This window comes from Mustela nigripes, chromosome 12 (genome assembly GCF_022355385.1).
Source record: "Mustela nigripes isolate SB6536 chromosome 12, MUSNIG.SB6536, whole genome shotgun sequence".
Classification (NCBI taxonomy): domain Eukaryota; kingdom Metazoa; phylum Chordata; class Mammalia; order Carnivora; family Mustelidae; genus Mustela; species Mustela nigripes.
In genome coordinates, this window is record NC_081568.1 from 124,296,472 (window position 1) to 124,316,337 (window position 19,866).

The 19,866-nt window shown below is 39.6% G+C and overlaps 1 protein-coding gene across 19 annotated transcripts in view; it reads left to right on the forward strand.

Moving 5' to 3' along the window:
* PAM (peptidylglycine alpha-amidating monooxygenase) overlaps positions 1–19,866 on the forward strand; it is a 155,173-nt gene that overhangs the window by 29,422 nt on the left and 105,885 nt on the right. For all 19 annotated transcript variants that reach the window (XM_059418296.1, XM_059418297.1, XM_059418298.1 and 16 more), the window contains exon 3: positions 7,340–7,397. In XM_059418296.1, coding sequence (XP_059274279.1) covers positions 7,340–7,397 — 58 coding nt within the window. The remainder of the gene's footprint in view (positions 1–7,339; positions 7,398–19,866) is intronic.

The window sequence follows — 19,866 nt, forward strand, 5'->3', positions numbered from 1 at the left end:
AGACTCCTGTGTCAGTTTAAGCTTATTAGTAAGCATGCATTAAAATCACTTTGGGAAACAGCAATTTGATTCTGTTTTCAAACTGGATCGATTAAAAGAAAACTTTGAAAAAACAATTTTCCAATCTCTTCCTTCCTCTCCTAACTAAAGTCCTTGTCACAGAGACTTCATCATTTTCTGAGCCTTTCCCTTGTTGGACTAGCAGCATGACCACCATGCCTGAGGTTTCCACTAGTGCTTCGCAGAACTCGAATTATTTAAACTCAAAGTGAGGGGGCACCTGGATGGCTCAGTCTGTTAAGCTTCTGCCTTCAGCTCAGGTCATGATCCGGGGGTCCTGGGATCAAGCCCCAGGTTGAGCCCTGTGTGGAGCCCCAACTCATGCTTTCTGCTCAGCAGAGAATCTTCTCCTCCCCACCCCTGCTTCTGCTCCCTCTCTGTCTTGCTTTCTCTCTAATATATCAATTAAATAAAATCTTAAAAAAAAAAAAAAAAACCATAAATCCAAAGTGAGTACTGTGTGGAAATGAAGGGCTTTTGTGGAGCCGCTACAGTTTGTCTGGATTGGATTTAAACTGTGTGTGGTCTCAGCTGGTCAAGAGATTACTACTCAGCGAAATAAGTCAAGCGGAGAAAGACAACTGTCATATGATCTCCCTGATATGAGGAAGTGGAGATGCAACATGGTGGGTTAAGTGGGTAGGAGAAGAATAAATGAAACAAGATGGGATTGGGAGGGAGACAAACCATAAGTCACTCTTAATCTCACAAAACAAACTGAGGGTTCCTGGGGGGAGGGGGGTTGGGAGAGGGGGGTGGGGTTATGGACATTGGGGAAGGTATGTGCTATGGTGTGGCTGTGAACTGTGTAAACCTGATGATTCACAGACCTGTACCCCCGGGGATAAAAATATATTATATGTTTATAAAAAATAAAAAATTAAAAAAAAAAAAGAGGTTACTGCTCGCTTTGCAAGCAACAACTCGAAGGCACAAAGTCACAGTTGCTACCACGAGATGATCTCACTGCTCAAGGGATGGCTGAGAAAAGACCAGAGACCATGCCATACACAATATAATATCTCTATGGGTTGAGGCCTATTCACAGAAAACCATTTGCAAACAGCCGCAGAAGTAAACATATCTGGGTAAAACTGGGTCGTATTGTCTATTTGTATGCCTGTTTGTGTCACCACATTGGAGAGTCTCCTTGAGAAAGGTGGTCTGCAGGGATCCTTCAAGTCCAAACAATATAAGGGCCTGTGAGGATATTATCTAATCAGGATCAAATCAGAGTGTTCCGCACTAGAATCTGAATGGTACCTCTGGTTTCCCAAAACAAAAATTACTGGTTTTGTGTGAACAGATGGTTTTGTTTGTTCCGTATTAATTTAAATATGCACTTGATGTTATTAACTACGTATTCTGTAGAAACCACTGTATTTCTGTCTCACGAACAACTAAATCAAAATAAAGAACACTCTTTAAATAATGTAAGCAAGGTGTTACTGAACCCTATTGTCTGCAAGAGAACTCTTGGTTTAAAATGGGTAATAATAGGGGCGCCTGGGTGTCTCAGTCAGTTAAGCATCTGCCTTCGGCTCAGGTCATGATCTTGGGGTTCTGGAATGAGCTCCCCGTTGGGCTCCTTGCTCAGTGGGGGAGTCTGCTTCTCCTTCTCCCTGCGCCTTTCCCTGCTCATGCACGCTCTCTCTCAGATAACTAAATAAAATCTTTTAAGAAATGGGTAATAATAGAATATAATAGAAGTTCTTTAGCAATAAAGAATTTTCATTTCTGGTACACTACTTTTGTCAGAAAAATGTGCTTTTCTTGGCTCGCTTCCAGGAGCCGTAGTAAAGAGGCATCAGCAATATCATATCCCTCTTGATTCAGATTTGGCTGATGTGCCACATCGGAGAGCCCTGGGAAGCACGGCTATGTAGATTCACATTATTTCTCCCTTTTTGTACATCTGAGCCTTGTGTTAGCAGTTTGAATCCACAGTATTTTACAGACACTCCCCTGGCACCAAGCTCAGATACTACGTTCTTCCCACAGAGAGAAAAATAAGATTCATGATGATGATATGTGGAAAATTTGTGAAAGGTTGTACTGGTAGTTTGGGTTGAATTATGGAAGCATCCTTTCTGGGATGTTCAAATGGAGAAACTATTATAATGGGCAGTAACGTGCTGTTTTTGCGTCTTCGGAATATGTTAGAGAGAAACACTGATCTGAGTTACATATAGGCTTTCAAATAGCTTTACTTTGCAGAAACAAAATAATGACAGCATTAAATCGCTGTGGTTCTAGTCTAGTTCTTTGCAGTCTGTCAACAAGCTTTCATGAGATACTCTCAGATGTTATTGAAAATTTAGGGGACTTGGACTAAAACTTCTTGTTAAATTTTATGTGTCTTGGATTCCTTTATTTCTCCCCTTCATCAAGGAAACAACTAAAGTTGTGTCTAAGAACTGGTATTTTCTTTTCAAATATTAGAGAGATTTGAAAAACAACCTTTTAATAGCTATTTTCCTATTTTGGGCAGAGAAGTGTTTTAATGAACTCGGCTCAAATTCCATTTCATCAGTTTCAAGAATTTTGTTTAATCACAAACAAGTTACTTACCTGTTTGAGTTTCAGTTTTATGCCTTTAAAAAAGTGTCTGTAACACTTGCCTGGCAGTGTTATCATGGGAAATGACTATGATGGGATGTTCTAGAATAATGTACAATTGCATTCAGTAAATGTTTTCCCTTTGACAAGGTATCATATGCTAAATATTGATCATATGTTTAAGTCAGTTGAATTTGGTTTGTATTGTTGACAAAGGGGGTGGGGTTATAGTTATCTGATCAGGGTACTGTTAAATGGTGTTCTCCGTGGTTATCCTGAGAAAAAGAAAAACATAACTGGTTACTTGTTCATGAAGTTTTATTACTTTGAGAAATGTATTGTCCCAGGTTTCTTAATGTTGTTGACTCAGAAGCCTTGTTTTTTGTTTCTTTTTTTTTAATAGTTTCTTGATCGCAGGGTTGGTGGTAGTTAAGTATGTGATTACATGTTATTATCGCCTTAAATTCTTATACTGACTACTGCTTTACAGCATGGAATTTATAAAGTAAACCTATCCCTTCTTGGAACTTGCTATAGAAAGTAACCTATATTGATGAAACAGTATTTTGTAATCACCTAAAAAATCTTTCTTTCCCTGCACTATAATGAGTTCATAATAGTTTGGCAAAGGCTATTGTCTAAACCATTCTTCAGCAAATTAACCTGTCTTGTTAAAAATAAAAATTAAAAAAAAAAGTTATTCATTTACTTACGAAGAGCCTTGCATTTAATTTTAAATATAGCATTTACTCTCATAGTTAGAGAAAAAGAGGTATGAAGGTTCAAAGGACTCTCCAGAATCACATTTAACTAGACTAAAATGGCAAGAAACTAGGTTAATGGCAAGAAAATGGCAGGAAAGACACATAGCTATATCTAATCATCTTGAAGGTGTAAACTTGAAGACCTTTAATCCTTGTTCTGACACTAACTACCTGGGTGGCCTTAGGTAGACCAATAACCTTTCTGTGAATCTGTTTCCATTTCTGTAAAAAATGATTCGTTGCCTCTTAGTCCTACTCACAGCATAATTGTGAGAAGAAAATGAAGTAACACAAAAAGAGTGCTTACTCAGACTTACCCAGCCTAAGGGGGACAGAACTTGGCTCTTAGACATCTTTAAGGTATTGCTTCTCCAGTTAAACCATGTAAATGACCCTTAGGGCCATACCTTCCTTACATAGACCTTGAGCTCTCAACTTAATTCTAGGAAGCAAACTGTATTACCAGAATACTATAGAACAAATTCACTGACACCTTTTACACTTGCAGAGAAAATAATAAATTACTTTTTGTTCTCTGTTCTGTTGAACTGGTCTTCAGAGCTTTCAGCTGAAGGCTAATTATTGATTTAATAGACACTGTATTTTTTAGTGTGCTCATTTTTAGGAAAAGAAAAAAGTTTTACCTTCTTTTCTTCTAACAGAATTATTCTTTATCTTGAAAAATGGGGCATAAGTAAAATCCTAAATCAGAGTATGATGGGGCATGGGACACCATTGATGCAATGTGTAATACAGACTTTGCTCTCCCCAAATAATTTTGCCAAATGCTATTTATTCTGCAGAGGATCTCTCTCATCTCTTATTTTTTTTTTTTAAACTGGCTTCAACGGAACAACAACAAAAAATCATTGAAATCTGAATTTATTCTCATCAGAGAAGTTGTAAGCTGAGAAATAAAAATTGGTAGAAGGAAGACATTCCCAATTTTAAATTGCGCAACTGCTGAGAAGAATAAGAATACAATATGGCTCTGATCGATTCTGAGTATAATAGTAGTTTCCTTTATTCTGTACATGCAAGCATTAGTGTTCTTAGTTGTTTATTTTTAATCAAAAGAACCAACTTTTTGAATTTGATATATGTATTTAGTCCTGTAAGTTAACTATTCCAAAAACAACTTGAAGTGGCTTATAATAAAATGAAAGATAAATCCAAATATGAAAGAACTTTGGTTTGAGTTTAATTGCAACCTTTTATCCTTTCCTATTATAAATATGTACTTAGCTACTTTAAACTGACTTTTGTTTTTATATTTCCTTTTAAGTCATTAATTGCTCATAGTGCTTTGAATGATCTGTAATGCATTAGTCAGGCTACTTCGGTACAGATTCCAGCTCCCACACTTACCAGTGTCAGAAGGTAAATTAGGTGGAGATGAGTTAACATGGTAAAGACAGATATCTTAAAAAATAACCATTCTAGGAGTGAAGGAGGTCCAATGTGAACTGAAGTCAACTCTGCCAAAACAAGGGGCAGAAGACCTTTGGACTCTGGGGGATGCTAAGGGAAAAGCACTGAGGAATATTAGGTGGGTGGTCCCTGCGATGAGACCTTCTGGGTTTACTCACTGTTACCTGTCTAGAGGAAAAACAAGCCTCTCGTATCTTTATGACAGGAAACAGTGATGTGAGTTAGAACAAGGCATCCACTGGCTGAGAACCAGAGCAGGATTGTTTCATTGGATATGAGAAGACCATTCTGGGTTATGGAGGATTTACATCTCAGAGAGGTGGAGCAAAGATTTAGAATTGCCAGCTTTCTAAAGCAGCTGTGCTAAGAGGGGCTTCACGAGCCTACCTGCCTAGTGGCAGGTTTTGGCTAGAACAAACAGAAAAGTTACTTAGCCTCTGTTTGCCTTGGTTTCCTCATCTGGAAAATGGGAGAGAGAGTTTATCACAAATTCGTGTTTTGAGGATTAGAGACGTTAAGACATATGGAGTATTTAGAACAGTGCTGGCACATAGTAAGCCCTCAGTAAATGTTAGTTATTATTCTTACTATCTTTAAAGTGGAGTTCCTAATAGTAGCTACCTACGATGTTTGGTTATTTTAATTATTAGTTGCTAGAGTTCGTGAAGAACTATGCCTGGCACGTAATAAGCATTCATTGACTGTCTGCTTAGCAATGGTAACAGTAGAACAGTGGCTAGAGTAGCCACGGATGGTTTCTCGCCCTGAATTACTCATAGCTCAGGAGGGCCAAATAGAAAAGAATCTTCCACTTTCTATTTTTTATGTTAGAATGGGGTTTTGTGACAGTAGTAATTCAGAGATTGGAAAAATATGTATGAACAGTGTCATACATGATTATAAGATCTTTAAGCATTATTTTCCCATTACATTTCTCGGGTTTTGGTTACACAGTCCACATCTCTGTCATTCATGTAACTTCACCTCCTTGCTGTGCAACCATCAACATCTCCCAGCACATTTCCTTCTTAGCAAAATAAAAATGAATTGAAATAATTATAAAGCCTTTTATTAAAACAGTTTGTATAATTGGGAAAAAATGGCATATACAAAATCTTACACACTGAATCTTATTTCTCACAAAGTTTAAGGTGGTGATTTGAGGTATAGTTGAACTCCCACCCAGGACAGAATTTTTTAAAAAAGAGGTACAAGGGGCGCCTGGGTGGCTCAGTGGGTTAAAGCCTCTGCCTTCAGCTCAGGTCATGATCCCAGGGTCCTGGGATCGAGCCCCGCATCGGGCTCTCTGCTCAGCGGGGAGCCTGCTTCCTCCTCTCTCTGCCTGCTTCTCTGCCTACTTGTGATCTCTGTCTGTCAAATAAAATCTTTAAAAAAAAAAAAAAGAGGTACAAATTTCATAATTTTTCAGGGCTATCTAGTAGGTTTATTGATACACAGATGATCTCCATCCATGTTTATGGAGCCTCTTGATTCTAGCACTGTACAGTAGTAATCCATGAAGTATGAATTATTAAATGAGTTTGGTCTATATTTGTATTGTGCATATAATCAACCATGGCACACAGTTCACTGCATAGGATCTTCTACTAAGGAAGTGGAATGTGTAGGTTGACAGAAGCCCATTCTCTTTAAATTGCAATTTTTATCACTAAAAATTCTTAATGTTAATATATTTGATGGTGGAAAACTACCATTTAGATAAGAGATTAATTGTTGGAAAAGAAAGAATAACTTGTGAATGTTGATTTCTTCAATGTACAACATAAGAAGATTAAAGTAAGCGAGAACAACCAAATACTATAATTTAAGACCAACTTTTATTCATTGTCTTTCTCTAATTAATATTTGAGCAGCTGTAAAGTGATTCCGGAAATTAAATATTTAATTACGCATATAGTGAAGATGGTCAACACTAACTCCTATACCACTTTAAAGTCAAGTGCATAGGGGCGCCTGGGTGGCTCAGTGGGTTAAGCTGCTGCCTTCGGCTCAGGTCATGATCTCAGGGTCCTGGGATCGAGTCCCGCATCGGGCTCTCTGCTCAGCAGGGAGCCTGCTTCCTCCTCTCTCTCTCTGCCTGCTTCTCTGCCTACTTATGATCTCTCTCTGTCAAATAAATAAATAAAATCTTTAAAAAAAAAAAAGTCAAGTGCATAAAAGTGTTTCTCTCTTTTTATAGAAGCATCTAAAATGTTGCCTTTTAACTGGGACAGTACAAGAAATACCACTCGTGACAATTGGCCTTGTCGATAGGATTTGAAGTCAGTTAGGAAAGAGTCCTGGAACAATATTTGGAGTGCCTGTGTGCTAGACTTGGCCCTTCCATTAACTTGGTCGCACCCCACTGGCAGGCAGCTTTACCTCACCGGGCCAGTAGTAGTTCTTTTTCAGTCACGGAGCCCTTGCTTTCCTGTTTTTGTTTGTTTGTTTGCTTGCTTTCTCTCTCTCTCTCTCCTTTACTAGCAGCAGATTCATTCGATTTTTTATCTTTCTTTCCCTAATAGTCTGATACCTACTTCTGCATGTCCGTGCGTCTGCCGGTGGATGAGGAAGCCTTCGTGAGTAAGTATTAATTGGACGGTGTGCCCGGCGTGGACGGCTGAAGGGAGAGCAGCTACTTGAGATCAGTGAAAGGCTCTCTTTGACGGTTATGAGCATAGTAATCTTTCACTGTCAGTCTCCGAAATGCATGTATCATGCCTAATGCAGAAACAAACGAGAGAAGGCCTCTCAGAGACAAGATTACAAACTGCATCTGGAGAGATTCACGGGTAATAATCGTTAAGGACCTGCATGCAGATGTCCACGGTTGCCAATGCCATGGGGTCCCGTTTGTATAGTATTGGCTTTCTGTCTGTGGCTGGATGCTTAATTCCACTCCACTCAACAGACTGTTTATTTACCTGTTGGTTCGTGCTATAAATCGACTGTACTTAGACTCAACATCAGGGAACGTAAGATTTTGCCTGTCAAACCGTAGATGGGTAAGAAGGAAGGAAGGAGAGATTGAGAGGAGGAGCGAAGGGAAGCAGGGGGAAAGGAAGGAGCATTGGTCCTGTTGCTTATATTATAGAATAAGAGGACTCATAAATGGCAGGTCCTACCTACCCTGGCTGAGGCTTTAAATCAGATGGGAAAAGTGACAAAATGCCATCTGTTTTCATCTAGGTTTTTTTTCGTTTTGCTTTGTTTTGTTTTAAAGATTTTATTTATTTATGTGACACAGACAGAGATCACAAGTAGGCAGAGGCAGGCAGAGACAGAAAGGGGGGAAGCAGGCTCTCCGCCAAGCAGAGCGCCCGATGTGGGGCTTGATCCCAGGACCCTGAGATCATGACCTGAGCTGAAGGCGGAGGCTTAACCCACTAAGCCACCCAGGTGCCCCCATCTAGGTTGTTTTAATGGAAATATCCCGATGACAGACTTTTAACTGTTTAGGGAGGAGGTGCGATTGGCATGTTTATTCACACCTTTATTCTTTTTCTCCCCCTGCTTTACTTCTCTGGTTTGAGATGTTGATTTTAGAGAGAAAGTAATGGTAATGAGCGTTGTGCTTTAGTCCCATGAAACTAATCATCAAGTGGGCTGTCTGAAATGGCTATTAGGTGAATTATAAAATGTGTACAGTCACCGTAGGGCCATCTGAGGATGAATTTTCATGAGGTGTCCCCACAGGAATATGCAGTATAGACCTGAAAAGCCAGACCAAAGTATATTTGTTTTCCCACCCACTTTGGTGGCAATTCCAACACAAAATACAACTTATAACAACTCTCTAAAAATTTGTTTCCATAGTTAATTCCTAAGAATGAAAGTCAGACCTTGGGATGTTGAGGGTTGTCTGAGTGTCCTTACCTGCACAATAATCGAATATTACTAAGAAAAAAAAGTAGGAAGGATGGTGCTCCCAGATCCTGAATTCTAAAGATAGAGAATAACTTAAATTGTTAATTGTAGTGCCTTGCATAATGCTGAATGTGACGTGATATACAAATTCATCATTAAAATATCCACAATGGGGTCCCTGGGTGGCTCAGTGGGTTAAAGCCTCTGCCTTCCGCTCAGGTCATGGTCTCAGGGTCCTGGAATCGAGTCCCGCATCGGGCTCTCTGCTCAGCAAGGAGCCTGCTTCCTCCTCTCTCTCTCTCTGCCTGCCTCTCTGTCTACTTGTGATTTCTCTCTGTCAAATAAATAAAATCTTTAAAAAAAAATTAAATATCAACAATAAAGCTCTCCTCAATTTCATATCCACATATTTGGCAGCCTAGGAGAAAATAATATTTACTTGCTGAAAGGCATTTTTACATGAAGTTTTTTTCTTTACTGATTGTATGTTTTCTTTCCAAGTTCCAACAGAATCGTGACTGGCCTTGTTTCACATTTGCTTAGAAGGCCAGTCTCCATACCTGTATAAATATGGTAGTCATGTTTCATAACAACATTACAGGTCTCACATTAATAGGTTACTGATTTGTTTCTGGAGGGCGGTAGTAGTATATGATTTCAGAGCTGGTTACTCCAAGGACTGTAAATATATATCCTGGAATGAGTTATTGCCCTCCTAATATAAATGTATTACTTTCACATAAATTAAAATTGAAAAGTACAAGTAAATATATATTTGGAAAATATTCATAGAAAACTTGTGAAGGGCTATATTAGAACTCGGGTACTAAACGTTTCTGCATTTTCTTAAGCACTTGCCTTCTAAGATTAAACGATTCCCAGTTCTAAGGTCTCTAAAGGAGCTTGTAAGATTAATAATTATTTTCAGTATCTTTTTCCTTCTCTTTCTTGCTGAGAGGATTGCATGAATACTAAAGATTTTGTCACTTGTCCAAGTCCTTTAATGTACTAACTCCAGGCAATCTGTGGTTACCATTATCTTACATGGTCCGGCAACCATCGGTGTTTAGGTGTAAGCAAAGTAGAACTGGAAAATTTGCAAACCAAAGAGAAATACCAAACAATCATTTATATAAGGGAATAAGTAAGGGGAAGTTTACATGTATTGTCTCATTAATTCTTAGGTCAACCTTGAAGGTAGTCCCTTTTTATAGTCAGAGAGACAAAGACAGGAACATCTGGGTCTTTCTTTGATTTAATCAAATGGTAGGACGATAGTTTATATAGAATCTGTGTTCATACAATCAGCTCATCACCACGTGTTCACTAAGGATCTACCAGACGCTAAGAAACTTAGGGCCAGCAAAGCATAAGTAAGCCATTTTGTAGAAGAGGAAACAGAGGGTCAGAGAGATCAAGGAACACGCCAGGACTTTTTACTAGTTATGTGCTCCCCTACTGTACGCTGTTAAAATAATAACTGATTTGGATGTGAGGATAGTGAATGAAAGAAGAAAATGAAAGAAGTTATCAAATGGATAGATGGAGCCAGAATACAGCAGCAGCCCATCTCCGTCTTCCTCATGTCAAGTACAGTTACCCTTTCATTCCCTCTTCTTCACTCCCTAATGGGAATGCAGTTTTGCCAGAGAGACAAGTAAACCTCAAACCATCTTACAAAACGAAACCCAGTACACATGAAGATTAAAGATTAACAGAAGGGAAAGGGTTTGGATGCATAGGCTCTATGGTGGGCAGGTGATCGTACATAACTTTACCAGATTCCCAAAGTGAAGGCTTTGCTAGGGGTAACCAAGGCTTTACCATGAATGAAAAATGTGGGTTGTCCCAAATTCTTCGTCTCAGGATGCCTTATCATAAGATTAGATATGGCTGAAAATGAGGACTTGTAAAGACGTTAATACTTTATTTCTTTTCTTAAGACATTTATCAATTTTATACTTTCTGCTTTCATTATCTGTGTCTCTTCGATTTTTGAATGCCGGAGAGATATGTACAACCGGATATAGTAGAGACTTGAGATCGTTTGCTTCATACTTGAGTGAACACTAAACAAGTATTTGGCTTGACCATTTTTAAGGCAGTATATCATATAGTGGACAATTTACCGTTTTGCCTTTAATTATACTCTTCTTTGAACATAAAGGAGTAATTCTTTTTTAAGAAAAGCCACTTGTTGGGGAACCTGTGTGGCTCAGTGGGTTAAGCCGCTGCCTTCGGCTCAGGTCATGATCCCAGGGTCCTGGGATCAAGCCCTGCATCAGGCTCCTTGCTCAGCAGGGAGCCTGCTTCTTTCTCCGGCTCTGCCTGCTTGTGCTCTCTCTCTCTCTCTTGCTCTCTCTCACTCTTGCTCTCTCTCTCTCTCTCTCTGACAAATAAATAAATAAAATTAAAAAAAAAAAAAAAAAGGAAAGCCACTTGTTCATAAATTTGGCAAAGTTTGGGGTGCCTGGGTGGCTCAGTCATTAAGCGTCTGCCTTCAGCTCAGGTCGTGGTCCCAGGGTCCTGGGATCGGGCCCCGCATCGGGCTCCCTGCTTGGTAGGAAGCCTGCTTCCCCCTCTCTGACTCCCCCTACTTGTGTTCCCTCTCTCGCTGTCTCTGTCTCTGTCAAATAATAAATAATCTTTAAAAAAAAATCCCTTTAAAAAACAATTTGGCAAAGTTAAAAAATTCTGCTATGTGCCAGTTACTGGGCAAGGCAATGGCGATGTGAGGTATGATACAAACTCAAAGAAATATTACAGCCTGGCAGAATTCTAGAAGACAGGAATACAAATATTATAACATCTGAAAAGAACTTTCTCCTTTGGCTTTTGAAATTTCTACAGAAAATCACAAAAGGCAGAGTACATTTCAGATGGCTTATTAGGACTAAAACAAACTCTCTTGATGGCGTGAAAAGCCAGAATTGCATTTGAATAATTCATAATTTCGGTTTTCTGCTTGTGTGACTAGTTATGTAATTCATTTTAGATAAACATACTTCTTCATTTTGAGAGGAAGATACCATCACAGTTGCCATAGAATTTCTATGTGCATATGCCTGTCATATTCACGTTATGAGCATACACAACATCTTTGATACATTTATGTGTCTCTACTGAATTATTAAATGAGAATTAAAGTTGTTTGGGGAAATACAATAATGAAGATAAATATTTTTATGCTTTGAGCAAAATCATAGCTTTCTCTAGAGCATTGCTTTTGTTTATTGTTTTAATAAGAAATCACAGATTGGAATGGGTGAAGGTATGATAAAATCTGCATTTGACCACTGAACCGTGATGCTGTCTAAAAGGTGTTTTACAGACACTCAGAGGAATTGACTCTGACAGCAGCCCACTCAGCCAAGAAATTTGACTGTCGTCTTCATCCACTTGCTTTCCCTCACATGGATGACCAGTAAATAAATGTGTCTTTTCCTTAGTGAATGATGGCAGGTCCCTATCTATCAAATTGCACTATACAAATGAGATAGAAGCCATTGAGTTTAGAAATAGATGAAATTAATCTAGTGATTCATGGCTCTTCGTTTTCTTGGGCTTCTCTCTTGAATGTAGAACAATGTCTACTGCAGAATAGCACAGTTAGACTTGAGTGTTTCCAAATGTGACCTTTCTTCAACAAAGCACATGTTCAGGGGATATTGGGTTACTCCAGAAAATACAGGAACAATCTAATTTTGATCATGCTTATGGGTCATTACGTAGAGTCATTACATGACTCTAAAGATCAACGTCTGGTAGGATGAAGTGCTCAGATAATCACATTTTATGTCATGACAGCAATAAATAGAAGGGTGTGGGGGTATGTGCGTGTTTGTACCTGTGTGAGTCTCCATCCACATGCAGTCTCTCTCTGACTGTTCTGCTTCCAATTAGTTGACTGCGTATCCTTTCCTTTCCCTCTTCACCCAGGATTTTCTCCAGCATGAAAAATGTAGGCTGTCTCTCCACAGGACCATTGGATATCTTCTCAGAAGCCCCCTCGGAAGCTTTTCAGGTTTCTGAGTGAAAGTTACTTGGAGAGATAGCACAAATAATAGGTCTCTGATGAACAGGGAAAACCCGATTTCTTTGGTCACCATCAGGGAGGAGAAGCTGCTACTGTCCGCCTTGTTTCAGAGTATTTCCAGGATGCCCTCTAAGGTTTGGTCACCCAAATACCACATTCCTAACATGACGTCCCCTGATAGCCCCCGGGGTTTCTCTTCAGGTGATAAAACATAGGGGGAAGAAGGAGTAGGAAGCATCTCACTATATGTTGTAAAGCTGAGAGTTTGGAATGTCTTCGGTTAGTTACGTCTGGGGATCACCAGAAAATAACTGACACGTGGACAGTGCTGTCTTCCTGCAGTAATGTCAGAATGCCACCCACCCCCCAGTGCTCCCAGGAAAATGGCCAATTCAGAAAGCCCAGGTCTGAGTCAGATTTGATGTGTGAATGCCTTTCATTAGCCAGGGCTCCGTGGCATTTTGACAGTCATCCGGAAGTAGTCATTTCAGCTCTTTCAGCAGGGCCAACTTCAGGGACTAACTCTCAAAAGGTGAGCATCAGCTGTGCTTGTCAGACCAAACACCATGTGAGTGACAGAGGATTTTCTCAGCATCGAGGAAGATGGTCCATTTGGATCTGCAGAAGGGAGGAGAATAGAATATTCCAGTGGCCAACAGTATGATCGATGAAGGAGCACACACACTGGGCTCAAGTGTGAGCCCAGCCACCTGCCGGCTGCAGCCTCTCTGCCCTCAAGGCTCAGAAGCTTGAGGCGGAAGGACCAGATTCCCAGGGTCATTGTGAGCTGTGAGAGAGTCAGGGCAAAAGCCCTGAGTAAATGTTAGTGGTTAGGGATGGTTATGAAGTGCAGAGAGCTGCCTGACCAGAGTGCAGAGTGGTGTAGGCAGCTGCATTGTGCAGACTTGGCGGGAGTTTGGTCAGGGAGACTGGTCAGCGTTATGCGCAGCCTGAAAAGGCAAGAAGGGGCAATGGGTTTCTTTCTGCAGGAAATTAATAGGGGACCACTGCAGGGATGACATTGCAAATACAAGGCTTAATGAAGCTGAGGCTGGTTTATTTTGCACAGCCTGGCTGATAAAGTCTATCTATTGATTATGTAGTTGGTTCTGACATATACCAAAAAGTTCCATTTTATTTATTTATTTTTAAATACTTTATTTATTTATTTGACAGAGAGAGATCACAGTGAGGCACAGAGGCAGGCGTGGGGGGGTGGGGAAGCAGGCTCCCCACCGAGCAGAGAGCCCAATGTGGGGCTCGATCCCAGGACCCCGGGATCATGACCTGAGCTGAAGGCAGAGGCTTTAACCCACTGAGCCACCCAGGCGCCCCAAAAAGTTCCATTTTAAAAGTTCTATCATTCAGAAGTTTAATTCTTTTTTTGTGCTTTAATTCCTTTATTCGGAAGCAAAGATTATTTCATTTTAAATTTCTGTTCCATTCAAAAGCTTGCTCATGTGTCTTTTTTCTTAGTTAATTTGGCAACAACAGCTTCAAGTCCTCATAAACCATGTGAAGGGCTCCTCCTGATGTGTACCCCGTTGTCCAAGTTAGTGAGAATTAATGACAATTTCTCTATTAAACTTTCTGATTAAATATGTTCGAGCAAAAGGTCTTTATTTTAGTGCAGAATTGCTTTACGGTTATGCAGGAAACTGACAGAAGATAACATAATAGGCAATGGCTGTGGGTTTTTACCATGCTGCTAAATGGGTTTTGTTGCTGTGGGCTTTATCTGTGTCTGAGCCTTTCTGACCTCACAGCACGATGACAAACATTAAGGATGATTGTATCCTACCTTTCCATGACAATTTGGAGCATTATCTTTATTTTCTGTGTGTGGATTTTGAAATACAATCTTCAATTTGGGGGAAACAAAGAAATGTTTATGGAGGTGATACTAAGGTCTGGGTCCCGTTATTTTTATTTTTTTCTTTTAATGATGACAACTCTTTTACATTAGTATGTCTTAAACCTAACATCTCTCTAGTCTCTCAATATTGAATTTAGTGTAAAAGCACTAGCTGTAGTGGAATACGGACACCGCACAGAAATTAACCATGAGCACCAGGGACTTAATGGGGGTGCCTGCTTCAGACCTCAGGTGATTTTGCTGGATCAACAGTTTTACCCGCGCACACCTCCCCCCACCCGAAAGCTTATTTATAAATTTGTTTTAAAAGAAACTTTGTTTTTACTATTTGCCTTGTACATGTAGGAGGGCAGTACAATCCAGGCTAACTAAGATGAGTTAATTAGGGACGACTGGGTGGCTCAGTTGGTTAAGCAGCTGCCTTCGGCTCAGGTCATGATCCCAGTGTCCTGGGATCGAGTCCCACATCGGGCTCCTTGCTCGGCGGGGAGCCTGCTTCTCCCTCTGCCTCTGCCTGCCTCTCTGTCTGCCTGTGCTCGTTCTCGCTCTCTCTCCCTCTATCCCTGACAAATAAATAAATAAATAAAATCTTAAAAAAAAAAAAAAAAAGATGAGTTAATTAAACTTTAACATGCTTACGTAATAGGTATTCAGCCACTAAAAGTGTTGACGGGGGTCAGAATCACCTGGGATTCACCTGTGAAACTTAACATGTACACTTGCCTGGAATGACCTCTCAGGTTTAAATGAGATATTGATGGAGGAAAGACGAGGACTGACCCTGGATTGACCTTGAGCATTTGTCTTTTTAATAAGTTGCATAGAATAAATCTAATGTACAGCACTAGATTAAAAGTACCATTGACAAAAATTGTTCAATAACACGTAAAAATATCCACAGCATAGGAAATAAACCGTATGATTCCACGGGGAGGAAAAAGGAAGCAAAGCCAACAATAATGATCCCTAATGATATATACGGGCAGTAATTCTAGAATGCCTTACGTTCTGAAGATCCCAGTTTGCATTTACAAGTCCGTTCTTTTTTATATGATTAGTTAATTATCCATGGTCTATAGTATTCCTCTAGTAGATGTATTTAGCTAACGGGTGTTTCTCCCATATTCAGTGGTAATTTCGGGTTGATTTTATGTGTATGGCTCTCTCCTAACTCTCTAGTTCCTACCCTTGGCTACGTGGGTTCTTCGAAATCTTTCCGCGCCCTGCATCTGGCAGATGCATTGAAATTTGACATGCAGACCTGGATATCCACTTGGAAAGGAAAAATGGAGAGAAAGCCAAGTGCTAAATAAAATTCTATCCTAGGTCACATTCCTAGAGGATTCTATGGCCCTGATTATAGTCTAACGTTAGCTAAAAGAACCCATAAATTTCAAACAACCTCATGCAGTTAGTGCAAATTTTGCTTGGCACTCCAGAACCTAGACCCAAGTATGTGTGTCGGCCACATGCATCCTTTCAAGTCTTTCCCTTCAGATGACATTCTCCTTTGAGAAAACCTTCCACCTGTGCACTTTCAGAGCCATTGCATTCCTTTAATTAATGTGCACAAGGTACTATTTCTGGAGTCATAGTCCTCCAACAATATTTGATTCCCAGGACTGACACTTACTTGCCTATAAACTTTTCCCTGATCTTCTTATCCATCAGGCAATCTGAAACAACACCCATTGAGACTCAAGTTCCATTTCCACTTAAGCAACTGTCATCTTGTTATTGAGTTAGAAGAGTCAGTGGCACTTTTTAATCTTATCGGATATAATACTCCCTTGCGTTCTCACAAGGGCGTGCTTCTGCCCGTTTGTCGCTCTCCCAAGGCTGCCTTTGTTGATTCGGCCTGTCGGTTGTTTTCATTATTATCCTCTGGCTCTCTTCGCCTCGGATCCTTTATGTCTTTGCTGTATGATGGGAGAAAAAGAAAGAAAGTGGGGGTGAGGGGTGGAATTCTTTTAAGATGTGATTTGAAAATATTTACCCATATTCTTTTCGTAATATAGTAATATATTACTATGTTATAGTAATATAGTGTTGAAACCTCCAGTATAGTCCTATGTGTATCTTGGGCCCCCCCAGACTTCATTCTTATTCACTAGGGTGGGATCTTGCTCCGCAAAGCTAGGAATAATAAGTAGGAAGAGAGCAAACCCAGGAAATGAACCTGTCAGACTAATCTTTTCCCGGTTGACCCCTCCCCACCACTGGCAGCAGGCCCTTCAGTGAAATTGTCCAAGGCTTGCTTTGTTGTAGGGCACCTACTGTTTGTTTTAGATTTACATTTTGATAGGACATTCCTTTTGCTGGTGGTATTTTTCATTGCAACTTGCAGTGAGTTGTACTTTGAGCTATAATTATATAAATACTTTGATATTAGACCCATTCTGTAGGATGTGAAAGAGATGGTTATATACCAGTGTATACCAGTAATTTACTTAGCATTCAAATTAGGTCTCGAGGTTCTGGAGGAATGCATGAGTCACTGACAGTAAGCTATGAGAGGGAACTCTGAGGAATGTTCTTCTACTACCTCTAAAGATATTGATTTGTTCCTAATTATAGAAACTAAAATTAAACACTTATCTAGTAGGAGTTCAGTGTGGAGCAAATAGTGGTTCTTAAAATAGTTTGTCAGAAGGAGCAAAAAATCAGAAAATGGATAGAGAAGTTATACTTTGTATAATTTCTGCCCTTTATGAAGGACTATTAGAAGATCTCTTTGCATAAGCAGGGGCCCAGGCAAAACGTTCTGCTTTCCTTCCTAATGAAGAGCCAGAGATTGTATGCCTTCAGGATCTCTTTTTCTCCCAACAGGTCTCCTCTCTGTCCTTCCCTGAATTTTTTGATTAATATTTCATTTTATGAACTTAATGCTAGCCCACTCTGTTTTCAAAAAAAAAAAAGTTTGCCGTATTTCACAACACTACACATACTGCATTAATATTAAAAACAAAACAAAACAAAAAAACTTCTGGGATCTCCTACACGGATCCTGCCAGCTTGAGGCTTTCCCTAAGATTCTGTCCTGAGCTTTAAAAAAAAAAAATAATAATATTTTGTTTATTTATTCAACACAGAGAGAGATCACAAGTAGGCAGAGAGGCACCAGAGAGAGAGGGGGAAGCAGAGAGCCCGATGCGGGGCTCCATCCCAGGACCCTGAGATTATGACCTGAGCTGAAGGCAGAGGCTTTAGCCCACTGAGCCACCCAGGCACCCCTGTCCTGAGCTTTTTTGTCCACCCTTATGGCTTCAGGATTCAATTTTTGAGTGATTCCCAAGTATATAATTCTCTGACTCTTTCTTGAACAAGGGTCACAGAATCCCAATCTTCTGCTGGGTATTTCCATCTGGGTTTTTAATGTTGCTTTGCACCCAGCAGCTTAATTCCTGATAAAATGCACTTGCCATGTTGGCTTATTATCAAACTTCCCGGAATGATTCAAACTTAGGAAGTCTACTAATATAAACCTCCCATAACAAATGAATTCAAGGGGAATGGGAGCCATATGGGCATCATTGGTTCTGAAAAAAACAGGAGTCATCCTCTTGCTTGACAAACCCCTCACTGGACTGGCAGAGGGATATTGAAAAAGAGAGAAAGTAGGAGGTGGATACAATCAGATCAAAAAGTTGGGTATCCATAGAGTGATAGAAGCCATTTGATAAAAACAAATATAAGATAACAATTTGCATCACATACCAAGATAAGTTTAAAGGAATAAAAAACAAAGACCTGGTACTCCTACCTCAGAGCTTTTTCAGATTTAATTCTGCCAGGATGATACCATGGGAAGATTCTGGAAGGGAGGAAGGAAATCCTGCACTTAATTGGAGAGTGAGTCTATGGAGATAAAATTCCTCTTATTCCTTCTGTAACTCTTGGTAACAAATTTAGGCTTGTTAACAGTAGGAATTTCTATGATTTGTGATCTGTGGTAAGCTCCAATTGATTCTTTGCTTCCAGAGTATCTTCTTCAACCTCGTAGGCTTACTGTATTCTTTGATGTTAAGAAACAAAGCCTCAAGTTATAGCAAGTCCATTTTCCAGCCATTCTCTCTTTGTTAGCTTTTTTAAAAAAATGGTGACATGAACATCTCATGATGGGATTTTTAGGCTTTAAGTTCTTATTTTCTGTGCGGTAAGTGAAAAACTTTATTTTTCCCGAACGTTGTGAATCAGAATGGCTCATAGTAGGCACCTTTGTGTTTTCTGACTAACCACGCTTTGTAAGTCATGGTGCTATAATTCGATGTAAAATATCTTTTATTTTATAAATATGTACTATTCAGATACACATTTTAGCAGTAAATGACTTTTCATTGACTTTATAAGACAGATAAAAAGAGCTAACAGATGCAGTTTTGCATACACCTGAAACTTAGGGTCATTTTAGACTATTGAGCATTTTTCTATGTAGAGGGTACTTAGAAACGGTCCTGGGAGTGCAGCATTTCAAATGAAGACAAAAGGAGATGAACCACACCCAAGCCAGGAAAGGCAGCTCATGCCTAATAGTGTCCATGCATACTAGCATAATTTATCTTTAGTTTTGGCTTTGTTTTGTCTCTGAACCCATTTCTGCTTATTTTTAATGTCTCTCAACCAACCACTATCATCAGGAGAAAAAAAGAAATGACATTACATAAGTTCCGGTATCCCTTTAGTAAGTGCACCGTGCCCATCCAGGACAGTGATTTTCTCTCTTTTATACTTCGTAAAAGGTGCATTTTCCAAAAAAGGATACATTTTCCACTTTTACTTCCTAGTAAATTGTTTCTTCCTATCACATCCTGGCGACTACCGTTATTTTGAGATGGAAATATAAATTGTATTATGAATCCTTTTGCTCATGTTCTGACCCTCACTGTGGTTTCTGTCGTGCCGTGTCATGGGGTGTTTTGTGCTACTCAGCACTCTAACAAAATCTGGAAGGGAATATATTGTCAACGCATAGCCTGGAGCTTTCATTTTGCATCCTCATACAGCTCTCAACCTTTATAAGGGGTCTTCCATGAAAAAAGTATGTGTGGGTAGATGTGTAGTTTCAGCCTATTGATTATTTTCTCTTTTTGTTCTATAATAGTTCACTCTACTACTAAATTAAAACGTCAAGTCACACTCCTCTTACGGAAGGAGAAAGATAATTTAAACCATCAGGGCCATCTATCCTAAAAGCAACAAAACATCGTTGTTATACAGGAGAAAAAAAGAAATGACATTACATAAGTTCCGGTATCCCTTTAGTAAGTGCACCG